This window comes from Sinocyclocheilus grahami, unplaced genomic scaffold (assembly GCF_001515645.1).
Source record: "Sinocyclocheilus grahami isolate Dianchi unplaced genomic scaffold, SAMN03320097.WGS_v1.1 scaffold51.1, whole genome shotgun sequence".
NCBI lineage: Eukaryota > Metazoa > Chordata > Actinopteri > Cypriniformes > Cyprinidae > Sinocyclocheilus > Sinocyclocheilus grahami.
The window spans coordinates 12,638-39,403 of NW_015505230.1; the positions used below are offsets into that span (position 1 = coordinate 12,638).

Sequence of the window (26,766 nt, forward strand, 5' to 3'; positions counted from 1 at the left end):
TATATTATATTATATTATTATATTATTATATTTTGATGAATGACTAACAAACATTGTATTCTTTATATGCGCTGATGAATTGCACATAATGAAACCAGGGACATTTATAGGAGAGTAATTAGAGTCCACTTTTATTTCAGGTTTTCTTTTGTACTCCAGGCGGATATTACAACAAAATGAGGGAAATTGTAATAGAATAATACACCATAAAAGAATTCCTGACTACCATGGCCAACCCTGAACTTAAACTCCTGACTGTTTACAGACTCAGCAAACATAGCATATAGACACAAAGAAAGCCAGACGCAGACAGTCCTCGCTGCTGAAGGAGCACACGCTGTGCTCCTGCTGCACATAAAATGAGATGGAAACACAACTGCACTTTTGAACCTCACGCACTACACATAAATCAGCAACATATTCCATCCTCCTTATGCAAACCACTATAAAGAGCATCTATTGTGCATGTATGTGTAATGTTTACTAATGCTTTGTCAACGTAAACCAGTTTATCATGTTTATAAAGTGCATTTTAATCTTGAATCTTGAGAGGAGAGAATATATACATAAAACAAAAATCTGATATATAGAATTTACAATACAATGTAGATCATTTAATACATGTAATCACTTTATACAGTGCTGGGTATTAAGTGATTACATGTAATCTGGATAACATAATCAGATAAAAAAAAATGAAGTACCTGTAATTCGGTTATAATACATTTTAAAATGCTGATAATCAGATTACTTTTTTTTATAGATAACATGATTACATATTATTCACACAATGGCAGTATTATTCATAATTTGAATCAGCCTAATTATTTTTTTTCCCATCTCTCCCTTAAATTTTCCTTTCTAAAATGTTATCGCTTTTATACATTTGGAAAGTCTTCCAGCATTTCACTAACTCACAAACCCTATAGAGAGATAATTTCTCAGTTATGTTTTTAATTTCTTTCTGTTCTCTTTTGCGTTGATTGTCCTGTTCCTACAGGCTGAGCTACAGAAGATGAGGCAACAGGCTCAGGAGACGAAGCAGTTCATTGAGAAACAGGAGGCAGAAGAACGCAAGCTGCTGAAGATCATAGCAGAGGCTGATGCTGAGAAGATCTGGCAGAAAAAAGAGCTTGATCAGGTACAGACAGGTGGAAGGTTTCAGGGAGTGTCTGCATGTCCTTGTGTTCCTTCTTCAATGGGCTGTTTCCGCTAACTATGAAAGAGACAGTAATCTAGGTTCACTCAAAAGTCATTAGATCTGGAATCTCACTTCTGAGGAAGTCCAGCGGGAACAGGGTCAACCTCTCTTTAAAATAGCAAAAGGAAATTGAGTCACTGGGGAGGCCTACATTGGTCTTGGCATTTTGAAACATTTAGCGCTATATATTGTAGCGGATTAATATATATATATATATATATATATATTTATACAGACAGCAACCTGAATATGCATCTTACGATGAACATATTTTCAGTTACTCATTTAAAGTTTTGTTTTATATTCTTTGGGGAGGCTTAAGGTCTAAAATGTCTAGGTGATGTCTGGAGAATGTTTTTAAGGAAAAAAGCTTAATTAAAAGCTAAAATTCCTTTAAAAATATATATAGAATTTTGCCATAATCTTTTATTAATATATCTTTTAAAAAAGTAGTGAAGTTGTTTTGTTTTATATAAACAATATTTTAGAAAATGTTGACGTTATCTTTGTGTATCAAAGTCAGAAGTGTTTTTAAAGTTTACCTTTTCATGACATGACAATATTAATTCAGGTTTCTGATAAATACATTCAGTCAACAACCCCATTAAAACATCATGGTATTCAAGATTTAAAAATTATAATTATTTGTACTAAATAGTTTTTACCTAGAAAATGTATTTAATATTGTGTATTTTTTCACTTATTTGATTAAAATATATACACTCACATAGACTCAAGGCATAGAGAAAATATGCTATTACTTTTTACATTTTTTTTTACATAGTTTTTATGGAAAAAGCTGCATAACTACATTTTTAACAAATTCAGTAATATGATATTTTACAGTATCTTTGATAAGTCAGTTGGGTCACTATTAGAGATCATAAAGTGAATGTAATGTTAATATCTGCTGCTGTACATTGCTGACATTGGTTCTTTGGTAAAGGTTAACCCATTCAAAGGGCATTCTGTCCAAATTGCCTCTGCTGACACCAGTTTCCACACTCTTCTGGCTATCCACGCACATTAATAAAGCTTCATCGTCTGTACATCCCTGAGCTCTCCAAACCATATTGTATACTGTCTGTCATGCAACAACTACCATGCACATACCATACAATACACATATAGCTGTACATTTCTGCATTGCAGAATTTTGTGCATACGGTGTAGTTTAGTGAAAGTTCAGAAAGAATGTCAATTTACCATTTTACATAACATCCTTTTAGTATATATGGTGTGTAGAGTAACACACACACACACAAATATATTGTATATGGCCTTCCAGTTTTCCCCCCCAACGTTTTATTGAAATCCATTGAAGTAACACCTCTAAGTAAAAGACCCTAAAACTTCTTTATAAGACATTTTCCCAAACCTTCACAACATTTGTCAAATTGCATGAAGTTTTTTGCTATTATCCTGAAAAGACCAGCATTGCTGAGTCATCAAATCTTTGCAGAAAACACTGGCCTGTATGAGGGGCCGTACAAGCCATAATTCATTCTGGCGCTCTCACACACTTACTTTCTCCTTTCGCATACCTATATTTCTACTCTCACGCACATACATTGTCCTTTGATATTCATATATTTACTCTCACACACATACATTCTTGTTTCACATACATATGTTTCTGCTTACATATATATGAACTTTACTTTTCAGCACATACATGCATTCTGACTTTCATGCACTTATGCATTCGTTATTCTTACATGCCTACATTATAACTCACATACATATATTGTCACTTTCACATGTATATATACTTCACACTCATATGCATGCATGTCTCATCTTTTTTTTCCTTTTTTTTTTTTTGTTATCCATTACTTCCTCTTTAAACAGGAACTCACTCTCAAACCAGGAAATACATATGGAATACCTGCTCAGCTCATCCTAACACAACAATACAATTATGCTATTCAAAGTCATCCTGTTTTCTTTTCAAGTACAGTTTTAAAATTTTTTAATTTACATTTTATTTTTATAATGTTAAATGATTTAAATTTTTAATTCTGTTATTTATAATATTAAATGTATACTTTGAATACATTTGCATAAGAGCAAAATGTATAAATGTGTGCGTAAATACCTATGAATATAAGAGGAAAATGTATGAATGTGTGCACTAAAATATGTGACTATGAGAGCAAAAATGTATGTATGTGAAAGGTGAATGTAAGTGTGTGAGAATATAAATATATGTAGGTGAAAAGAGTATATAAGTGTGTGAGAGCACCAGAATGAATTAATGCTTGTACGGCCCTTCATAGGCCTGCTTTTTATTATTATAATATATCATCTCACCTCAGTCAGAAGTGAAAGTACTTCTGATGGTTTTCTCACAGATGCTTGAAGAGGTGTTAAAAGTACCAGAAATTCAGTACCAAGCTGGTATAAAATAAAAGGAATGGATGTATTAGCTAATATCACTGGTTTTTGCATTGACTACTGCTATACTTTTTTAGTATGTTGTCTTTTATCTACATTTGTGTATTGATTGCACATATGTTTATGTGTTCATTTACAAGGTGAGAAATGAGCGTGACCTCCTGGGGATGCAGTTGATGAAGAGAAACGAGGCACTGGCATTACTGTACGAAAAGATCAAAATCCAGCAGTCCATCATGAACAAGGGTGATATTCAGTACAATGAAAGACTGGAGGATGTCAGACTCTTGAAGCTAGAGATCAAGAAGCAAAGACGAGAAAAGAACATCCTCAACAAGACCGTCTCTAATGTGGAGGGCCTCAGGTAACACACGGGGGGTGTAGTTGCTGCAGTTTGTAATTTAAGAACATCCTCAACAAGACCGTCTCTAATGTGGAGGACCTCAGGTAACACACGGGGGGTGTAGTTGCTGCAGTATGTAATTCCTTTGCAAAGAATCTGTCCGCATATGGAAGTGTTTCGGTTTGACTTTGCACACTAAGAGTAGGGTTAGAGCAGTTTCACACTAAAGCATGCTTGACGTCAGAGGTCGATTCGCTTGGTTGGTGTGAAAGCTGTTTACGGTTCATGTGGACTGTAATATGCTGGTGTTATGAAAGTAATTTGGCTTAATGTTGTGTAAGTGAATCACTTTTGAACCACTTTATGATTCACCATCATACTTATATACACCTATTAGTTTATTTTTTTAACATCTATTGCTCTATAGCATCATGGAAGCAGTTTGATCACTTTTCTGCAACTCTCATGTACTCTTTAGAGGTATAATGACATAATTATTGTGCCTCAATCACAGGTACATACAGCACAAAGAGACGGAGCTAATTGAGTGCTTGTCAGATAATGCTCGTCAGTATTATTGACCCCCCGCCAGATGTTTATTGATGTTTTCAAAAGCTGTAATTCACCACTCTCAATAACAGTCACTTTTTTCGGCCACAAAAGACGTGTGATAAAAATAACTTTTAATGGAGTTCTTGGCTGAGTGAAAAGGAGGTGACAACAGCTCACTGTGGAAAATGAGAGAATGCTTGAAAACACTGGCAGGTCTCACAACTAAAGTCAAACCAGATCTATATGGGTTTTACTAACCCTCTGTTGGTTATTTTAGTAACACGAGGGGTGGTGATGAACTCACATTCTCCTCCATCTCCCAAGCCAATGCAAAATCACTAAATATTCAGTGAGTCAGAGTCTGAATTATGTACTGAAATGTCCATCGGCCCAAAATTATTTAATTCATTTAACCAAAGGTTTTCTCCAGAGAGACAGCCACAGAAAGAAAGTTTCTTCTTCGTTTTTTGCTACATTTCAGAGATCTTTATCAACCACTTAAATGAGCAAAAATCTCTATATACATTCAAACGTTTAAAATAAGTGAAAACAAGTGGCTGATTTATTCAAAAACACAGATTCAGGAGCAACAAAACTGTGTTTAGGAGCAAGTCACTGAATTGTTGAATCGTTTATTCAAGAACAAAACAAGCAAATGACTTAAATAATTTTTTCACAGCTCTGATTCATGACAGAAATAAGTGACTACAGCTGAATTCAGAATCACATACTACTCTTACTGTTTCTGCCATATAACTATTTGACAGAATATGCAGTTCTAACTTTAACCTGTCTTTAGCTTTATGAGTTTGAATCATTCACTCTAATGGTTCATTCACAGCTCTAGTTTGTGAATAAAACAAGTGACTTGCTGAATTCCAAACCATGTTCTAACCTACAACTCTTACGATTTCTACCATAGAAAGATAAAATGTGACCCTGGACCACAAAACCAGTCTAAAGTCGCTGGGGTATATTTGTAGCAATAGCCAAAAATACATTATATGGGTCAAAATTATTGATTTTTCTTTTATGCCAAAAATCATTAGGATATTAAGTAAAGATCATGTTCCATGAATATATTTTGTAAATGTCCTACTGTAAATATATTAAAACCAAATTTTTGATTAGTATTATGCATCGCTAAGAACTTCATTTGGACAACTTTAAAGGCGATTTTCTCAGTATTTAGATTTTTTTTGCACCCTCAGATTCCAGATTTTCAAATAGATGTATCTCGGCCAAATATTGATATACAGTATGTCATATCCTAACAAACCATACATCAATGGAAAGCCTATTTATTCAGCTTTCAGATGTTGTCTAAATCTCAATTTCGAAAAATCGACCCTTATGGCTGGTTTTGTGGTCCTGGGTCACAAATAGTAAGAGTAGCATACTAGTATGTGGTTCTGAATTCAGCAAATGTCTTTATGAGTGAGTCATTGAATCATTCACTCAAATGATCTGTTCACAACTCTGATTTACTGAAGAACAATAAGTGACTTTTAGATTCATTCAAATGATTCATTGAAATCTTCGATTAATTTCAGAACAAAACAAGCAGCTGTCTTTACGAGTGACTTGTTGGTCCATTGATTAGATCAAATGGCTGATTCATTCAAGAATGTAACTAATGTGTGTTGCTCTGTGAAAACTAATGATCTTGTTCTTTTTTTATTAACCCATAGACTTTAATTTATGTCACTTCCATGAACTGTAATTTGCTACTCTCTAGTCGGCTGCAGTTGGATTGGCATTCTCAATTTAGAGAGCATTTTTGCTTCAAAAAGCATTTATCTGCTAAAACGTGAGCAGTCACATCTCTCTTCAAATCAGCCATGTCCCTGTAGCACCCTTAACTCTTTAACGGAAAACATACACGTGTCATTGTCCTTCCTATACTCTGAAACATATGTGAGAATCAGTGAGCTAGCGGTAAGGTTTCAGAAAGACTAGTCAGCAGCCGCTGTGCCAGATGGGTTGACTTGATGCCGAGCTTGGATGCCAAGATCTCTGCTGATATACAAGCCTCTATGGTAAACAGGTGGCAAATTTTAGTAATTATTACTGTCATCAGTGCAGTATAGTTCCCTCAAAGACGCTGACTGTAGCATATCAGTGCCTGGGTGTGAATCAATATTTCCTTTAGGCTTAAGGGTTTCTGGGAGAAGTCCATGAAAAAAAAAGTCTCATGAGGAACTAACATCCCTTAATGTTTACATTTATACATTCATCCAAAGTGACTTACAAATGAGGAATGCAACACAAATACAAAAAAAAAAAACTGCTTCTGTAGGATGTGTTCTTGCATTAGAGCAGTTAGATTGAGCACAACAGAACTGAACAGAAGGTGTGCTTATTTATTCTTATTTATTGTTCCTTCTTCTTTGTACCATTTTTTAATCATCTTAAAAACAGGGTACTCGTGGCATAAATGCTACATAAATTATGCATATGGAATGCATTTGCACATTTTGTGTGATTGGCTCCTATGAAATGCTTTCAGTATGTTTTTTTAGTACACCTGATGAGGCAGGACCAACTTTGCTCCATACTGTAGATCCATTAAAAAGGAATGGCTGCTTTCACATTTCTAGTGAATATGAGACTCTTATTAGCATCCACATTACTAGCGTATTGGCTGTTTATTAGTAGATAAAGCAAATATTAATGCCTTATTCTCCACAACCTTCTAGATCCCTTAATCCTAAACTTTACAACTACCTTATTAACTATTAATAAGCAGCAATTTACAAGTTTATTGAGGGAAAACTCTTAGTTAATAGTGAATATGTGTTCCCAAATCTAAAGTGTTACCAGAATCGTTTATGGTTATGGTATCTTTTATTTTTGGTCTGGTTTGAAGCTTGATGGACATGCTTTCTATTGTTATTGTATACCAAGAACTGTGTAAAAATCTACTTTTGCGATCCACAGAAAGGAAGAGAATGAGTAAATAATGCAATGAGCTATTGCTTATACCATTCAAAAATTTGGGGTCAGTAAGATGTTTAATGTTTTTAGGAGAAGTCTCTTGCTCACCATGGCTGTGTTTATTAACAAATAAATAAAAAAATAAAACAAAATAAATAAAAATTACAGTAAAACAATGATATTGGGTAATATTAATTATACAGATTTAAATAATGTTTTCTATTATAACTGATTTTAAAATGCATCCATTTCCTCTGTCTGTAAAGCTGAACTTTCAGCAACAATTACTCCTTCAGTCTCACATGATCTTTTTGAAATCATTTTACTATGCGGATTTGGTGCTTAAGATTTACTAATAACTAATTAGCATCCATGTTGAAAAAAGTTGTGATGCTTCATATTTTTGTGGAATATTCTTTACGTTCTCTTTTGATCAGTTTACTGCATCCTTGCTGAATAAAGTATTCATTTTTTAAATCAATCAATCAATCAACCAACCAACCAACCAACCAACCAATCAATCAATCAATCAATCAATCAATCAATCAATCAATCAATCAATCAATCAATCAATCAATCAATCAATCAATCAATCAATCAATCAATCAATCAATCAATCAATCTTATTGGCCCCAAACTTTTGAACAAACTTCCTGGAATCTCAAAGGAATGGATCTCACTTCATAAAGGGATATTCAGGAATCTCATAGGAAAAGATTCTTGAAACATTTCAGAATAGTCTGCATCAGTGATGCTCCAAAAAGATCCTAACAAATCCAGATGGGAGTTAATCTATTTCAGTACAGTGACCTAAGGAGAGTTGCTGCATTGTTTTTGTCACGTACTGAAGTGGAAGGTGCTACAGGGATATTGACTTGACATCGCTGTGTTAGTTTGTCAACTCATGGGCCCCTGAACTCTTGCCAACAAGCTTGTGATTCAGTCACAAATAGTTATCTGCCTCTGTGCAACTTAGCAATTAAATTGTGCTATATACAACCAAAAATAAAGCTGTATAAAGTTGGTCAAAAACTCATCCGGTCCATAAGAACTGCATTCAGATGCACTCAGGAAACTCCTCCCAACATCCACTCAACAGAGACAGAGAATGATTGGAATGTAAATGCAACCATTTTCTTAATAATGACAGTCGAATGAACTCTACTTCTCAAAAGAGATTGCAATCAAGGCTCATGGGCATAATGATAATGTATGCCATTTTAAATCATACATACTGTAGATACATGCTCAGACTTTTCACACGAGGTCATCCTGCATCATCATAAGGCATTTAAATCTGCTATAAGAGAGATAAATTACAAATGAGAGATTCACATGTGCATTCTTTTGATAAGGGTTGTGACCTTCCAATTAAGTTTTAAAAAAGGTAGAACTATAGGGCTGCACAATTGCTAGAATAACTAATAGAGATTGCGGCTACTGTCATTAACAAATTGTGAAGAGTGCATTCAAAGCTTTACATTGTGTTTGTTTTGAATGTCCATTGTGTGCATAAATGCAGTGGTGATTGGAAGCCTGTATATTAGCCACTGATCTATAAATGACTGGATTACTCATATAATTCTAAACTGCCATCAGGCGGTGAAGCCACCAGAAGTGTTTGAGCGGCCATATTGCTATTCCCTACTCACAGAAAGCATCATTGACTGACAGCCTAAACCTTGGCCCCCATATTATTAGTTGCATATTATTAGCTTATCAGTTGCACAGGATTAGTTTTTAGCATATACAGTATTTATTTAAATTAATTGCTACTTACAGATGCTATCTGACCATAATGTTTATGGTCTTTTTGGGCAGGATAAGCGACATATTCAAATCGTTAAGATGGTGCTTGTCTGCTGCGTACTGACGACACCGGTAATTGACCAAACACAAATATATGTCTTCATGTACATAATAATGCAGGAAAACCATGAACATCTGGTATTTGTGACAGAAACTGATTTGAATAAACAATAAATACAAGCCTCTTTTTTTACTATATTGCACTATTGTATTGAAATTAGAAGTCTGCCATGCGTCATCTTGGATATAAGCTTCATGTCTGTACATCCATATGCAGTCAGCATTATTTCTCTGACTAAGTTATGATGCATATATTTTATTTCCTGATTGAGCAACATTTACTTCATACTCTTCAAGACAGTTCAAATTCTATGGCCTATTACTAGAATCAAAAAATGCTTCAAAATGCATGCTATTAAAGAACGCATTGTTGAAGCATTTGCAGGTAGCCTACTGTACGAATAAAAATCAATATCACAACACAATTGTAGATGCATACCTTAGAAAGCATAAACCTTTGAGAGGTGTGGTAGCTTCACTTTTTATGACATCATGAGCAATCCAGTTCTCTATTATAGACCAGTGATATTAGCCTTTCAGTCTTAAAGGGGTCATATGATGCGATTGCAATTTTTCCTTTCTCTTTGGAGTGTTACAAGCTCTTGGTGCATAAAGAAGATCTGTAAGCCCGCCGCTTCTGCTCACTCTAGTGTGCCCACAAGCACTTGTCCTCCATCCTTTCTACCTTTATTACTCTATTTCCTCTCTTAAGCGTGAACATTTGTGGTTTAGCGGTCAGTATATCATTGAACTATGTCATTTTCTACAAATTAAAAAAGGAGAAAAAATTATTTTTTTTGTGTGTCAATCATAGCAAATGTGAACTGTGATCAAGAATGGAACATCATACTCTGTCATACTACTCGAAAGTACATTTAGTCTACATTGCACACTAGGGTGGCATGGTGCTAAAAAGTACCATAGTTCCCATAAATTAATTTAATAATAATATTAATATCAATAATAATACAAGTTATAACAATTGTTATTTAGCATATTTCGATCCCTGGTTCAGGGAAAATTTGTGCTCCTGCTGTGATTAATATGAAAATTTACAACAATTTGTCAACAATACTTCCATTTAAAGAGATCCATGTGTGGTAATTCTACTCCATGTTTTATTCACCTCTGGTTGGACTAGGTGAAGCATACGGAACAGGACCATATGTTCCTCCCCTCCTCTTGCTCATTAGGAAACTGGAAACTTAAAAAGCAGTTGAGTGGCATCCTGACAGATAAATTCCCAGCAATCCGCTTCCATTCGGATTAGCATGAATATTTCATAAGACTTAAATAAACGTTCCTTAACCATTGTCTAACTGCTAGCTGCGCTACCTTGAACCTTAGTTGTAACATGCCATAATAGGCATTATACACGCTTTCCTCAATCAAACTAAAGATACAATCCCTCAGATAATAGAGTTTGTTTGCATGCAGTCTTTACACATGTTCTTGGCAGCTGGTAAAACTCAGATTCTAATGAGGGATAGAAAATATCAGCTTTTTTAATTAAAAAAATAATATAAGCAAGAAGTAATCAGTCAGCCAGTCATCATTGCGAAATGGTCAGCTAAATATCTACAGTGGATCTAAAATATGAATAGTTAATTATAACTAGTTATGGTTAATTATTCATATTTTCCATGAGCTGATTTGCTACACTCTGTAGTTATAGCTCAGTAAGTTTTGGAACAGAACCGTTGTGACAGTTATAAATATTAAAGATAGCAAGCAACCCAAAACAAGAGCTAATGCCAATTTTTCTCCCTCAAAAATAGCAAACACTAACAACATTGATTTTGTCTGAATCATCAATGACGAAAAAAGACCTTGTAGGTCTTGAGAAATCAATCCATGCCATTTAGAAGCAATTCCCCTGTCTTTTAGCACAACAACATTTGCAACCTCTCCAGTTTACTTGCGTTTCTAGACAAATAATAGTACACTGACGATTTTGGTAACAGCGTTTTCTTTTCCCCCAAAGGAATTTACTTTTTGATCAATTTAGCATGCTAATCGCTAACATCCTCATAAACTCAACCTGCGTTGCGCTCAGGTAAATGAGCTGTGCACTGTCATTATCCATCTCTCTCCATTGCTTCAGAGAAAAAGTTCTAGGACATACTGTTTAAACGGTGCATCGTATAATTTCGGTTGAGTTCTCATTTGGTTACAGTATGGCTCTTTGTCATTTCTAGGTTAGAAGGGCTAAAAGACCCTCTTAAAGAAGGATTTTCATGGCCCCACTTTTTATTTGGGGGTTTGCTTTTTTGTCCATAGTGTATTTTTAACACAGTTTTTTAGATTAAGGTTTGCAGTCAGGGATTTTTTGTCACATCAAGGCACGCGGATTCCATTGTAGACGGAATCACTCGTTTCATCCAAAATAACATACTGCATAGTAGGTACTATCTACATGGTATGATTTTGTGTAGTATGAATAAAATTGGGACGTACTACATCCGCCATGTTTTCACTGTCATGGGACCTACCAGCGTCAGTTGCGTTGCTTCACTATAATGGGTTTTTGGGCTTATGTTGTGTTGTGCCAGTCGTGTCTGGTGTAGAAAGGGTGTTATTTTATCTCCCTTTCATTCACTTTTCTGTTCCTCTATTCCAAGAAGATTTGTGTGTGTGTGTGTGTGTGTCCTTAGATGTCATTAGAGATGAGTTTGCCATTTGTATTGTCAACACGGTCTCACCCCTATTCGTCACATACTGCCGTTTGGTAATTTCCCCCTCACGTCCATAAGCCGACGTTGGGGGTACCCCCTATTCGTCGCTTGACAAAGTAGAGGGTCGTCCGATAGATTTGAGTGCAAATCCCTCATCTTTGAATTTTGACGAAATGGGGTTATCCATCCAGCGGTTTGCCTGCATGTGCTGGAAAGTATGGTTTCAGGTGATTAATTTTATGCTGCAAATGTGTATTTTGCAGTAGCGTGCATTGTATGTATTGTATTTCAAGAGGCTTTCTTATTGTGGCTGAAATGGTGTAATTTGCTTTTTCCAGACTCTGGCAAGCCACTCGTGCTAATAGGTTGGCTGATAGAGCTTTTAAGTTGTTTATTTGTGGAGTTGAATCACTGTAGCAGGTCAAAGGAAGACACTGGCTGTAGCTAGACTTGCCATAAGTGTCTCCGTTGTAGGTGTGGTGTACATACAGAATATGCTGTTGTGCAAAATAACAGGTGGGTGCAATCTAACAAAGCACAACAGAGCACAGGGATATTTTCTCCAGGTGTCCATAATTACGAAAACACATCAAACATTGTAACAGGCAAATGTTACAGCTACAGCAGGCACTTGAAACACTAGTCCCGCCCCCCTTGAGAGTCCAAACAGCGGATAAAACATCACAATAATCCACAAGTAATCCACACAACTCCAATCCATCAATTAAAGTCTTGTGAAGGGAAAAGCTTGTTTTTAAGAAACAAATTAAGGCATTTTAACTTGAAAACATCACTTCTGGCAAAAAGAAGAGTCCATTATCCATAATAACACTTCCTCCAGTGAAAAAGTCCATCCCCTGTTGTCCTCTCACATCAAAATCCACAAAATCCACAGACATATTTGTTTAGAACGGCTTTGGACTGTTTTTGCTTGTAAAGGGTGCTAAATCTTTAAATATTTCTCTCCTGATTCAGACAAGACGACTTTTTCACTTGAGAAAGCTATGGATAGAGGACTCTAGATAGAAGTTTAAAACATCTTAATGATGAATTTGTTTAGTACAAACATGCAGTTTTTCACTTGAAAATTAATATTAATTGACAGACTGAATCATGCGGATTACTTTTAGATTATTGTGATGTTTCTATCAGTTTTATCTTTGTGAACTCTCATTCTGACGGCATCCATTCAAAGCAAAGGATACAGTGGTCAGTAAGTGATGTCATGTTCCGATGAAGAAATAAACTCAACTACATCTTAGATGGCTTGAGCGTGAATAAATATTCAGCAAATTTAAATTTTTGGATGAACTATTCCTTTAAAGTTATTCTAGCTAAGTAGAAGTTCATTACTTTTCTAAGCACTCAGGCATACAATTACCTTGGATGATAAAAAAAAAAAATCCATGTATATTGAGAGAGTGACCCAATCTTGAAACAAAAATATCATAAGCAATCACTTGCAACACTCTAACTACATAGCAATTTGGGATTTTTCATGGGAAAATACCACTCAAATTTTCTTCGAAACATGTAAAAAAAATCTAGCTTGAAACCAAATTTGTGCATAACTAATCTAATAAATGATGAGACTATTCAGCGAATATGTACATAGACCAACCTTAAAATAGCTGCGAATGCTAGAATGTATGTGCATAAGTCTACAGAAAAGCATACATGTCTACAAGTGTCTTGTTTGGTACAGAGAGGGAAAGGTCAGCTAAGATTATGTTGTGAGCCATAACCTGTTGATATGAGATCCAAGAGATTTGTTTCTCCCTCTCGCTTCCATTCACCCTCTTGTTTGCATATCCCTGTTTGTGCCTGTTGTGGTGCATAAGTGAATAAGTGAAGTGCAGGCTTTTAGAACCTCTCATGCAAACTCATTTTTAAAGTGCTGTTGCATCCTGCCAGAATGCAAGGGACTTTAAATGACTGACTATAAATTAGTAGATTATTGTTGCTTTTATTGCAGCCTGAAAACCAGTGTCGGAGTCACTCTACCGGTGTTTCTTTGTTCTGATGGCAGACATGAAGTGTTTCATATGCAGAGGGAGCTGCTGAAAGAGAGGACAAGATGTCGAGCTCTAGAGGATGAGCTTGGCAATCCCTTGAATGTCCACCGCTGGAGAAAACTAGAGGTATGAACTTACATTGGCTTGTTACTGAAACAGTTGTAGAAATAATACAGTCTTCCAAAACAGTTTGAGTTTGCTTCTCTTTCTTTTTAGGCGAGTGATCCAAGTAGCTTTGAACTGATTCAGAAGATTCATTCTCTTCAGCGGAGGCTGATAGCTAAGACTCAGGAGGTTGTGGAGAAGGAGCTTCTGCTACAGGAAAGAATATTCTCTAGTTGGTGCTAATCATGGAATAATCCTTGTGCCCCTTCTGTCTCGCCAGTCGTTGTCTCACCACAGATTCATACCATTAGTTGAAGATGAAATGTCAGACTGTGGATAGAAAATAGAGAAATAAAAACTATATACACTAATGTTCAAACATTTGTGGTCAAAAGGTATGTATTTATTTATTTATTTTTGCATTTATGTTTATCAAAAGTGACAGTAAAGACAATTATAATATACAAGGCTGCAAATAAATACTGTTCTTTAATTCATAAAAGAATACAAAAAAACATTGTTTCCACAATACATATTAAGCAGCACAACGGTTTTCAACTTTGATAATAATAATAATAAATGTTTCTTCAGCACCAAATCTGCATATTAGATGAAAACTGTGAAGACTGAAATAATGGGTGCTGAAAATTCAGCTTTGACATCACAGATGTAAATTAAAATAGTAGACAATTTAAATGTATTATTATTATTTAAGTTTATTTAATATATGATAATATTTCACTAACATTGCTGTTTTTACTTTTTTCTTGATTTTGTAAAGAAATCTTAGCGATAACTACAGTCATTATAGAAAAGGATCACCCTCTTTAGAATAATAACATTTTGTTGCTTTGCAGCCTGAAATGAAGATGGACACAGTTTGTGTTTTATCCAGCCGTATTTACTGCATTTACAGTGCAACTTATAACATCAAAGTGAAAGGTACAACACCAACATGTTAGAAAAAAATATAGAAAAAATTAAAAATTAGTCATTGTAATTAGTCATTTTCGCTGGAGTCCATTTTTAAAGTACTGCAAGCTAAGAGAGAGACATATTTGAATGTATGTGAGAGTCATTATCTCCCTGCCATTCAATTCAATATTACACAACAAGCCAAGTCTGTCATTTACACGTTTAGCCATACATTACTTGCATTGTAGTCTAGCACTACCATGAACCACAGTCATTTTCCTCTCTTTGTCCTTGTGTATGTTCTAGTATTCAAAGGGCCCTCCATAAACTGTAATGAAGTGATCTGTGCTGTTCATTGCTCAGACTAGAAGCAAATGTGATTTCACAGATGTAGCAGGTGCTCAAGTAGCTTCTTGAGGGAGCAACATTTGTTTACATAAATGCACTTGGAATCTCTGATTAGTTTATGAATAGAGAGAGGTGCTGCTGGTGCGACTAGGGTTACTTTTTATGCTTTCTTGGTTCTGTAGTTGAGATTTTTAATTGGGTTTGTTTGTTTGAAGACTATAATGCTGGCACCAAAGCAACTAATCAGAAACCTTAAGTTGAAAAAGTTCACAGTTTTTCTGAAAGAGACAGACAAAATGTTCTAAGTGAAGTTGTCCACTTTACTTTCACCATTATGAGATGGGTAGATATGGACTGTAATGTTCAGTTTGATGGTGTTAAGAGTTTTTTCTCACTTCAGCTCTTGAGCTTGAGATGCAGTGGAAATGAATAAATGGGCTTTCAAAATGCCATTTACATCAGACAGACAGCCAGTTTAAAAAGGTTCTTTAATTGGGTTTGTTTGTTTGAAGACTATAATGCTGGCACCAAAGCAACTAATCAGAAACCTTATAGAACTGAGTGGGGAAAAAATAAGTTGAAAAAGTTCACAGTTTTTCTGAAAGAGACAGACAAAATGTTCTAAGTGAAGTTGTCCACTTTACTTTCACCATTATGAGATGGGTAGATATGGACTGTAATGTTCAGTTTGATGGTGTTAAGAGTTTTTTCTCACTTCAGCTCTTAAGCTTGAGATGCAGTGGAAATGAATAAATGGGCTTTCAAAATGCCATTTACATCAGACAGACAGCCAGTTTAAAAAGGTTAATTTCACTGCCTGGATCAAATTTAGCTTAAAGGGGTCATATGATTAAAATTTTTCCTTTCTCATTGGAGTGTTACAAGCTCTTTGTGCATTAAGAAGATCTGTAAAGTTGCAAAGACTAAAGTCTCAAATCCAAAGAGACATTCTTTATGAAAGTTAAGAGTCAACCACGTCTACCTAAAACGGTTCCTTCTAACACGCCCCCACATGTCTATGTCATGATGTGGGAAGATTTGCATAATGCCGCCCAAATGTTCACGCAAAGAAAACTCTCGCTGTAGTATTGTTGCTGCCGCCATGTCGAGACGCTGGGTGTTTCGTTGTGAAAGCGAAACTACTTTGTTTAGCCTTCCAAAAGAGGACGATATCCGCTTCGTCATGCCTAGAGCTGATCCGTGCTGGTCGCTGAGGAAATACATCAACTTTGCGCTCTGGATCGCCGGATCGGCTTTCACCGTGGACGAAGCGGAGTCCAGCCCGGGGTCGTCACATGTGGTTGCCGCAAGCCCGCCAGCCGCTCCTTCATCGAATCTGCCAGCCGTGCCGTTCTCAAGCTCACTCTAGCAGCCGGCCTCCGCTCACTCTAGCCTGCCGTGTGTGACGCTATGTGTTTCATTGTGAAAGTGAAACAACTTTGTTTGGCCTTCCAAAAGAGGACACAACTAGAAATCAGTGGTTAAGTTGTATTTACAACACTGTTCCGGAACAGTTTAACCCAAATATCCAGATGTGTGCAGCACATTTTATGGAGGACTGTTTCCTAGGAGACTAGACTACAATGCCGGCAAAGTATGTTTTTCATATTTAAATTATTTGCCACTGATGATTCAAACGCGAGTTTTGAGCAGTGTAGAGTAGTGCTTGTTTTTTTGTCATTTCTCCGATCACAAATGCAGATATGGTTTTATGTTTACACGGCACGATGCAATGCAACATGTACAAAGACAGTATAAGTCATTATAATGGATGCAACAAATGCCTCGTTTATAATGGGTTTTAATGTTTTTGTCTCTTCGCTCTGGCCGGGACACGGCATCACACTATGGAAAGGGGCATAACATTTCCATCACACGCTTGAGGTATTCAGCCAATCACAATGCACTGGATAGCTGGCCAATCAGAGCACACCTCGCTTTTCAGACCGATGAGCTTTGTAAAAATCGATGCGTTTCAGAAAGGCGGGGCATGGAGGAGAAACAATAACGTACAGTATGTGGAAAATAATGTGTTTTTTTAACCTTAAACTGCATAAACACATTTCATTACACCAAATACACAAAATAATGTTCTTTTTAGCAACATCATATGACCCCTTTAACAGACTGGATCTCAATCTTGGGACATGAGCTGTTTTCAAGTATCAGATCATATCAAATCACGTGTTTAATTTCTTTCAGGTCATCACTAGATTCACTTTTTCTTCCTAAACTCAATTCAGATCACACTATTGATATTTACAGAAGCTGTAGTTGTCACGACTCAGCTACTGCGAGGAGCGTGGGGCAAAGAGAATGCGGAGACGCAGGATAATTCACAATAAGCACAGTCTTTAATCCTTCCTACACGGGGTACACAGGGCAGACAGGAACACGCATAGCACAAGACGTTCATATTCAATACCGGACAAAGACAGACTGCACAGACTGGAACTTAAATGCATAGGGTAATTGACAAGACACACCTGGGAGCAATGAACAATCAAACACACGGGAAAACTAGGTCACGGGGAGCGCATGGGGAGGGAAGACACAACAAAACAGGTCCATAACCCTGACATATTGCCCCCCTCCGAGAAGGTGCATCCTCGCGCCGTAGAAAGAGAGGGAGGGATGGGTGAGAACTTGGGATGGAGCCTGTCGGAGCTGGAGGGACGAAGGGACAAGGTGCAGCCGGAGGAGTGGAGTCCCCAGGCGCAGGATGGTCGACGCCAGACCAAGGCAGAACCTGAGGGGCGAGGGAGCTCGGCGGAGCTAATGGACTGCCGGGCCATGGCGGAGAAGAGGGAGCTAGGAGCCATGGTGGAGACGACGGGTCTACGGGCCGAGGCGGAGTCCAGGGTTTATAGGCTGGAGGCGGAGTCAAGGGATACCCCAGCCATGGCGACGCTGGAGGAGCGGAGCTTGCACCTTGCTGATAGTGGGCTGAGGGCGAGCAGAGGGGCTGCAGACGACAGTGGAGGAGGAAGCAGGAGCAGGTGGGAGGGCAGGCATTTGTGAGCCTCCGGGCTTTCAGGACTGAACTCAGGAACGGGAGCCCTCCCTGGGCTGGACATGGAAACAGGAGACTTCACTGGGTGGGACGTGGGAACAGGAGTGATAGAGGGCTCCGCAGCAGGAGGGAGGAAAGGGGCCAGATCAGCATCCCAGTCGATGAGGTCCCCTTCTATAACCTCTCCCTTGCAGTCCAGCAGTCTCAGATTCATTATCAGCTCACCCTCAGCCACAGTGCAGGGGGTAGAGCTCCTCTCCGCTCTCTCACTGTCCGTGGCATTCTCCCTCATGGTGGGCTCGGTTGCCGGCTCTCGCACCTTGACTGACATCACTTGCAGCTCCGGCGCGATCAGTTGCACTGTCGCTCCATGCGGCAATGGCTTGTCGGCCGTGGTGAGCTCAGGCTCTCCATCAGCGGTGGGCTCGGGCTGATGCTCCATGCAGCGGGGAGATGGTGGGCTGGGCTCTGGGTCAAGAGTGGAACTGGCGAGATCCTCCTCGGAACAGACGGATAACGGGGATCCGTTTCTCACCAGTATCCACTCTGCAAAGGCGGCGAAATCCGCTCGAGGACTATCTTAGGACTACAGCAGCTCTGCACGTGGGGGTTCAGCCTGGCATCATAGAATGCGCAGAGTGCGTCGTCTGGGTAGCTGGTGAGAGGGGCGAGGGCAAGAAACAGTCTGGTATGGTCCTTGAGCACAAAAACTGTTGCACTCGAATAAAAAACATGCAATAAACTGTTTGTTGGTGGAGTCTTCTGTCACGGTTGCTCTACTACAACGAGGAGCGAGGAACGAGGAGTCATAGGAGAATTCACAGGAACACAGTCTTTAATAATCCACAGGAACACGGAACACATACACACAGCAACGGGGAACGACGATTAAGACTCGGACCAGGAAACTAGCAGACTACACTTTAAAAATCGAATGTAGTTCTTAATTAATTTGAGAACTGAGAAAGACCATTCCATTAATAGGCGCGGCGACGTGGCCACATAATAACCACTTCGGGAGTGCATTATTTCTCTAATAATTTTAACGGCCTGGAGTTACAATCACACATCAAGACATTGTTCAGATGATTTGTTTCAAGACATTTGACATGTTTACGTCCTGAAATCTCGTGTGTTGAACTAAATTTTTACGCACCTCATCCCAAACCTTCCTTTGCAAATTCCAAAACGTAATTTTAGAGCTAATAACGGAGGCTTGAGCCATTGATATGCAGGCTAATGCAGTTTTTAGAGAGAGAGAGATATTAAGCGTGTGTGAATACCTGCGTCTGTGCATCTCTCAGCAGTGTTCAGCAGCAGCGTCTACTAATAGAGAATCTTTAATTTAATCTGCTTCAAGAACCTCGCTACTGAGAAATGTCATGTAGCTTTTCAGCTGCAAAACTATTTTATTGATAAATTCGTGGGGCAGCGCTGACAAGAAGTTTCTGTTCGCGTCTCCGTTTGTGTGCGCGAGTGCGTGTCTGCACTGTGTGTGCGTTTGTGAGAGAGACTGGGAGAAAGAAAGCGTGATTTCCATAGCCTACATAAAAAAGCTGGAAGACATGGAAATAGTTTGTCATTTTTGACCCTATTGTTTGTTATATTTATTTGCTCAATGTCTTCTTTGGTTTTAGTTCTTTTACTGTTGTAGATAGCCCATAGTATAACAAAATATTATAGATCTCTTCACTGTGTTTGGGCCCCCCTGGACGAGCGAACATAGGCACGTGCCTAGAATGCCTATGCGTAAATCCGGCTCTGGCTGTACCAGAGACATGCAGTGTTTCATTTCATAAAGTAAAGATATTTACACAATAAGATTAATGTCTTTGCCCGTTGCATTGTTGCACACTGTTTTTTTTCCCCTCCCAGCATTTTGCAAATTTTCTTTTAGTTAAATGTCTCTCAAATTAGTATTTTTCTGGTAATATAATTTGGTATCACTTTATTTTACAGTCCTGTTCCCCATGTACATTTTATGTACATAACTTATTATAGCAATTACAATAACTGGGTAATAACTAGGTACTAACCCTGAACCTACCCCTAAATCTAACTTTAACCCATGTAGTTACCTTACACTACCAGTACTTTCTTGGTTAAGTACACTGTAAGTACACGTATTGTAAAATAAAGTGTAACCTTTAATTTTATAATGAGGAAAAAAAATATTGTATTAAGTTAGAAAAATGCCAAATACACTTTTTTTTCCCCGAGACACAAAGACACCTTGTCTTACGCATTTATTTGATCAAACATACAGTAAAAACAGTAAGATTGTGAAATATTATTACAATTTAAACTCTTTTTTTGTAATTACAATTTAAAACATTTTTAAATACATGAAACCACAATTTATTCCTATGAATAATGCAAAGCTGAATTTTCATCATCATTATTCCAGTCTTCAGTGTCATATGATACTTCAGAAATCATTCTGACATGCAAATTTGCCACTCAAGATTTTGTATTATTATTATTAATGCTGAAATTTTTTTGTGGACATTGTGGTATATTTTTTCATGATTCCTTGATGAATAGAAAATTTAAATAGGCATCTTTTGTAACATTATAAATGTCTTTACTGTCACTTTTGATCAATTGAATTCATCCTTGCTGCATAAAATAATTACGTAAAAAAAATCTACCCTCAAACTTCTGAACGATAGTGCACATGAAATAAAAGTATTTAAAATATTCTGTTAAAGACTCTGTGCTTCTGTATGTTTGGAAATATTTGTCATTTTAATATTATTTTTGCAATTCTGTTTGATGCAGCTATGAACTTCTTTTAGAATGCATAAATTAATCAGCATTATACAATTTCTCACAACTTCAGTTCCAATCTAAAAATCAATAAATATGTGCTGGTTGCTGAGGGAATACATCAACTTCGCGCTGTGGATCGCCGGATAGGCAGCCTTTCCTCTATGAACTTCTTTTAGAATGCATAAATTAATCAGCATTATACAATTTCTCACAACTTCAGTTCCAATCTAAAAATCAATAAGTATGCCAATGGACTCCAGATATGAACTCATTGTGTGATTATGAAGTCGCTCAGCTCAGCTCTATGTATCAGCTCAAGCGCTGTGTGAGTCTTGGGCTGCCTTTGATGCTTTTTAAAACAGCCCCACCACAGCTACTAGACAGCAGGGAATTGTTGTATTGTTTTGTAGCTGTTTGCAGTGAAAATTGTAAACAATATCACACCGTCTAGGACACAACAGCAAAAAGCCATTGCTGTCAAGACAATGCGTATTTCTGTAGACGGTGGACACTTGTGATTCAGAAACGATGCGAGACAGGCTCCATTTTTAATATAATACCCATTATAGATCTTGAAGTATTCACAATGTAGCACTTTATGGTAAACAAAGAGCAGGTGCTGTTTTTCACTCAGATACAGACTCTAATTGTTGCATTATTTGTGTTGAGGCAGTGCGATAATAAAAGAGGCATGGAACATTTCATGCCAGTTAATATTCGTGCAGGCAAAACTGGACAGGCGATTAGCGGTTAACAATTTATTCATGCATGGCGGCCGCAAGATATGGCCTAGTGACTGATCGTATTACAAACTGCGGTATGACAGGAAGGTCTGTTTTACCTGCAACAAACAGCAGAGTTTATTATGCCCTACAGCTAATGTAATAACACTATATACAACATATCACAGATGAGTCGTTTCCAAGCTGAAGTTTTCATTTGGGTAAAACAGAAAGGAAGGCAATATTGTATTGCAGGAGATCCAGCACTCAGAGAAAGTTTGTGACCTCTTATTTCCAAAGCTCATGGGTGAGCACTTCCTTCAATGCTGCTGTCTTTCAAACGCTATACTACAGCCCCTAACTCTCTCGCTGCTTACACACACACAAACCAGTTTCTGAATCATGTGATTTTGTTTTTAGAGTCAGGGACAGCTGACCTAGAGGTGTAATAAGTACAGAGAAATTGCATATACTGTATGGGCAGTGTCTACATTTTATTTAATTAGGTTGAAGTACACTAAAGTTCAACAGTTTGGGGTCAGTGATATATATTTTTTAAGAAACTACTTTTGTTTGGCAAGGATGCACTGATCAAAAGTCAAAGGTGGCAGTATTCTGTAAATTTTGTACTTTTGAATGGTCTATTCATCAAAGAATCCTGACTTCAAAAAAAAATAAAAATAATGAGCAGCACAACTGTTTTAAACTTTGATAATAATATAAAATGATACTTGAGCAGCAAATCAGCTATTAGAATGATTTCTGAATGATCATGTGACACTGATGACTGGTGTAATGATGCAAAAAAATGCAGCTTTGCAACAAGTGAATAAATTACATTTTAAAATAATACATTATAAAAATAATAATTTTTCTTTATTAATCCTTTTTTTTCTTCTTCTTTTTTAAATAATTACGTTTTGCATTGTAATGTATTTTAATGGATACATCAAATTAGCACAGGGACATGATTTGATTTGCTTGTTAGCTCTTTAAAATGGACAAAAAAAAATATTTTTATAAGCTTAAGATTTAAAGGAATAATCAGGGTGAAATACAACTTAAAGATTTATTGATATTATAGTATGTGGCCTGCACTGGATTGCCATAGAAATAATGTTGACTTAATCAGTTCTCTTTTTTAAAGTTGATTTTAGTTAAGTTAATTTCTTTAAAGCCAGCTTTACAATTTAAGATATCTATAGCATTCATTGATATTTTTTTTCTGTTTGTGCTGTTTTTGACCCACCAATTGAGACCCACTGCTTGAAATCACAAAGACTTGCCTCCACTCATTTATGATGAGCACCAACAGCAAAATAATGTCATTGTGATTGTCAAAATCTTCTATAGCTGTCAAGGGATGATGTCTCCGTCGTAAGACAGGTCAGAAGCCGGTAGACGTACAATTGTCATCCGAATTCTTTGGCAGAGAAAACTGTTGCGGGGGTGTGAAAATTGAGCGTGTTCTCGTCACTGCCAGTCACAGCATGTCTTCTTCATCTCTGAATGGAGTGACACACAGAACATCTGTTTGCTTTTAAATCGCACTTATCTACCAATCGTGCTGAACAGGGACAGCAGAGCTACTCTAGTTACTTTAAGTGTTCTTCGTGTCACATAGGCTTCTATGATTATTCAGTCAGACATAGAGGAAATGAAGTCAAGATGAGGCTAAGCGACGTGACTTCCTGTTTGTTCCTCTTTTTTTTTTTGTAAGTAAAGTGTAAAAATGCTTACGTAAGAGGATGACTTGTAGGCATGCTGTTTAATATGAGTTTGTGGGAGAGAGATGGAAATGCAGTGAAAGAGAAAGAAAGTGAGTGAGAATATGGAAAGATAAGGATTTGAAGGGCCCCTGGTGCGGTCATTTGATAAAAGCCAGATATTCTTTGTCATTTCCCCCGGGAGGATGGATTATTATCACAGTATTGTATTTATGGATGGAGTGTTTCTATTCAGTAGGCAAAAGGGATTTTTAACTATTATGGAAGAAGGTATATTTGCCAGTGTTTCGTAGTAGATCATTTGATCTATATGTTTTTACCGAGGCCTGTATGAAGACTGCATTTACTTCTTCAAAAACACAGTAAAATAGCAATATTGTGAAATATTAATTTAATTTAAAATAAAGAGATTCTGTTTTAATATATTTTTTAAATATAATTTATTCCTGTGATAAGCAGGCTGAATTTTTTTGCAGCCATTACTCCAGTCTACGGTGTCACATGATCCTTTATCAATTATTTTAATATGCTGTTTATTGTGATTATTCTAAGTAGTACTCAAGAAACATTACTTCTTATTGTTAATTTTGAAAATGGTTGTTCTGCTATGTATTTTTGTGGTGATACACAATACATTTTTTCAGGATTATTTAATAAATAGGAAGTTCAAATGAAAAGCATAGAAATCTTCTGTAACATTGTAAATGTCTTTACTGATGCTTTCAATCAATTTCATGCATCCTTTCTGAAGTGTACATTTTATAAATAAATAAACAAACAAACAAACTTGCTCTCCCCAAACCTTTGATTGTTAGTGTATCTTCTTTCGAAATAAACGATTAATCCATTTTAAGAAAGCATGCATGTTTTTATGCGCATTTGGGGAATTTTCTCCAACATTTTTAAGCAATATTCAAAAAAATATGCACAAAAACATAACGATGTTTTCTCCTGAAAAACTGATACTAGTAATTGAACATGTGTCCCTTCTAGAGTTTCAGAAGAAATCCCAACAATGTCACACACTGCACTCGGATTTGCCCAGATAGGAAGGTCTGTGATCAACAACAGTCAAGAGAAAAGTAATTCGATAGAGCTTAACTTGTATTGAACCTCCATTTAAGATCTGTATTCAAGAGGCACCACAAAAGACTAACCAATAAAACATCTCCTCTGAGAAATGAAGCCCCAAAATATTTGTCATGCATGTTGACAGTGTCTTGGTGTGATATTCATAATAAATATAGTAAGACAAAAAGCATGGGTCTGAGATAAACAGACAAGTTGCTGTGTCTCCGTCGAGGACGCGTGTAACTGCATTAGCATTATCAAAGCTCAGTCCACGTAGGGCCGTGAAAATGTTTTCGGATGCTGAAGTGATGCATTCTTTGATAAAGTGCCATGAGTGCAGATGTTTAAGACAGACACAGTTGGTGAAAGGTGAAGTCTGAGACTGGTTTGATCTCGGCCTTGTTGTGATCCTATAGAAGTCGGTGTATTAAAGTCCAGATGCCTCTCAGTCATAAATCATTCATTCGCTAACTCGCTCTCTATCACACTCACTTCACCATTGATGAAATTATGAAGAGACGGCCACCGTGGCTGTGAAGAAACGCTGAAAAGAAAAAGGACAGAAAATATCTTGAAAAAAATAAATACTGGGAGATTCAGAGGAAAAATGTGTTAAGCTTCCAGCTTTGCAATAAATCTATAATGTGTGTGTGTGGGATACGTGCTGTGTGCAGTAATGCGTTTGAGACAAAGAACTGTTTTGTGGTTGTTGAGGCCATGAGTGTGTCTTCATTTTGAATGCTGGTCCTTTTGATCATGAACGATCTTCTTTCAGTCGTCCTAAACCCCCTGAATTCGTGATTTCTCCTGTGGCACATTATTTATATTCCTTTGAAAATTCAGAGCCTTTATATTAGTGATCCTTTTAGATTCCAGACAGTCTGCATTTATTAGCATTGATGAGTTTAAACTGGTCAGTACTCATTGATGATCCATATATATGTATGTGTGAGTGTGCCATTACATGGTCAGTGCTGCGATGGAGTGTTAGTTATCCATCTCTCTTTCCTCCACACACTTGGATAATTAACACTTGCTTACTAAATGAATTAGCTGTCAATCCCCTGAATCCAGCTGTAGCTTTTTTCCTGTGATGTGACACTGAAAAATAGCATCATTGCTTTTGATCGTATAATGGTAAAAGAGATTTCACGCCCTGAACTAACAAATATCTCCTTTGAAGTCTATTCAAGAGAAAAAGATTGACACATTTTTAACATATCGGAGTGGAGTTTGTAGAGTTAGTTATGTTCCTCAATTCCATTCGAAGATATTTAGAATAACAGCACTGGGATTTTTCACTGTTTGTATAAAGTAAAATATCAATACTGAAAATGTTATATGTTAAGGACTATTTGTTTAAATTAAATTAAATTACATTCACATTTTTATTTGTTTAAATTAAATTAAATAAAAAATAAATTAAATGTGTTGCTTTATGATACTTCATGTTTAACATTACATTACATTTAATTAAATTAAAATTAAATTGATTTACAGTACTTCATGTTTAAATTAAATTAAATAAAAAAATACATTAAAATTGTATTAAAAATGTAATTGTAAATTCAATTAAATTATTAAATTAAATTAAATTTGGTGCTGCATGTTTAAAATTAATTTGATTTTGTTTTACTTTGTGTTACAGGAGAAAGAGAGACTTTACCTTGAGCTAAAACACATCCTTGCTCGGCAGCCTGGTCCAGAAGCAGCGGAAAAACTACAGGTTTATCAGCGAACACTCCGAGAAAAGACTAAACAACTGAAGGTCCTCTAGAAAACTTCTCTTCTCTTCTCTTCTCTTCTCTTCTCTTCTCTTCTCTTCTCTTCTCTTCTCTTCTCTTCTCTTCTCTTCTCTTCTCTTCTCTTCTCTTCTCTTCTCTTCTCTTCTCTTCTCTTCTCTTCTCTTCTCTTCTCTTCTCTTCTCTTCTCTTCTCTTCTCTTCTCTTCTCTTCTCTTCTCTTCTCTTCTCTTCTCTTCTCTTCTCTTCTCTTCTCTTCTCTTCTCTTCTCTTCTCTTCTCTTCTCTTCTCTTCTCTTCTCTTCTCTTCTCTTCTCTTCTCTTCTCTTCTCTTCTCTTCTCTTCTCTTCTCTTCTCTTCTCTT

General features: G+C 36.8%; 1 protein-coding gene across 1 annotated transcript in view; it reads left to right on the forward strand.

Moving 5' to 3' along the window:
* The window catches only part of LOC107583211 (cilia- and flagella-associated protein 58-like), a 73,708-nt gene that overhangs the window by 6,916 nt on the left and 40,026 nt on the right, over positions 1-26,766 (forward strand). The window contains 5 exon segments of the mRNA XM_016269361.1: positions 1,001-1,141; positions 3,739-3,962; positions 14,004-14,115; positions 14,206-14,302; positions 26,303-26,430. Of these exon segments, the coding sequence (XP_016124847.1) occupies positions 1,001-1,141; positions 3,739-3,962; positions 14,004-14,115; positions 14,206-14,302; positions 26,303-26,430 (702 nt within the window).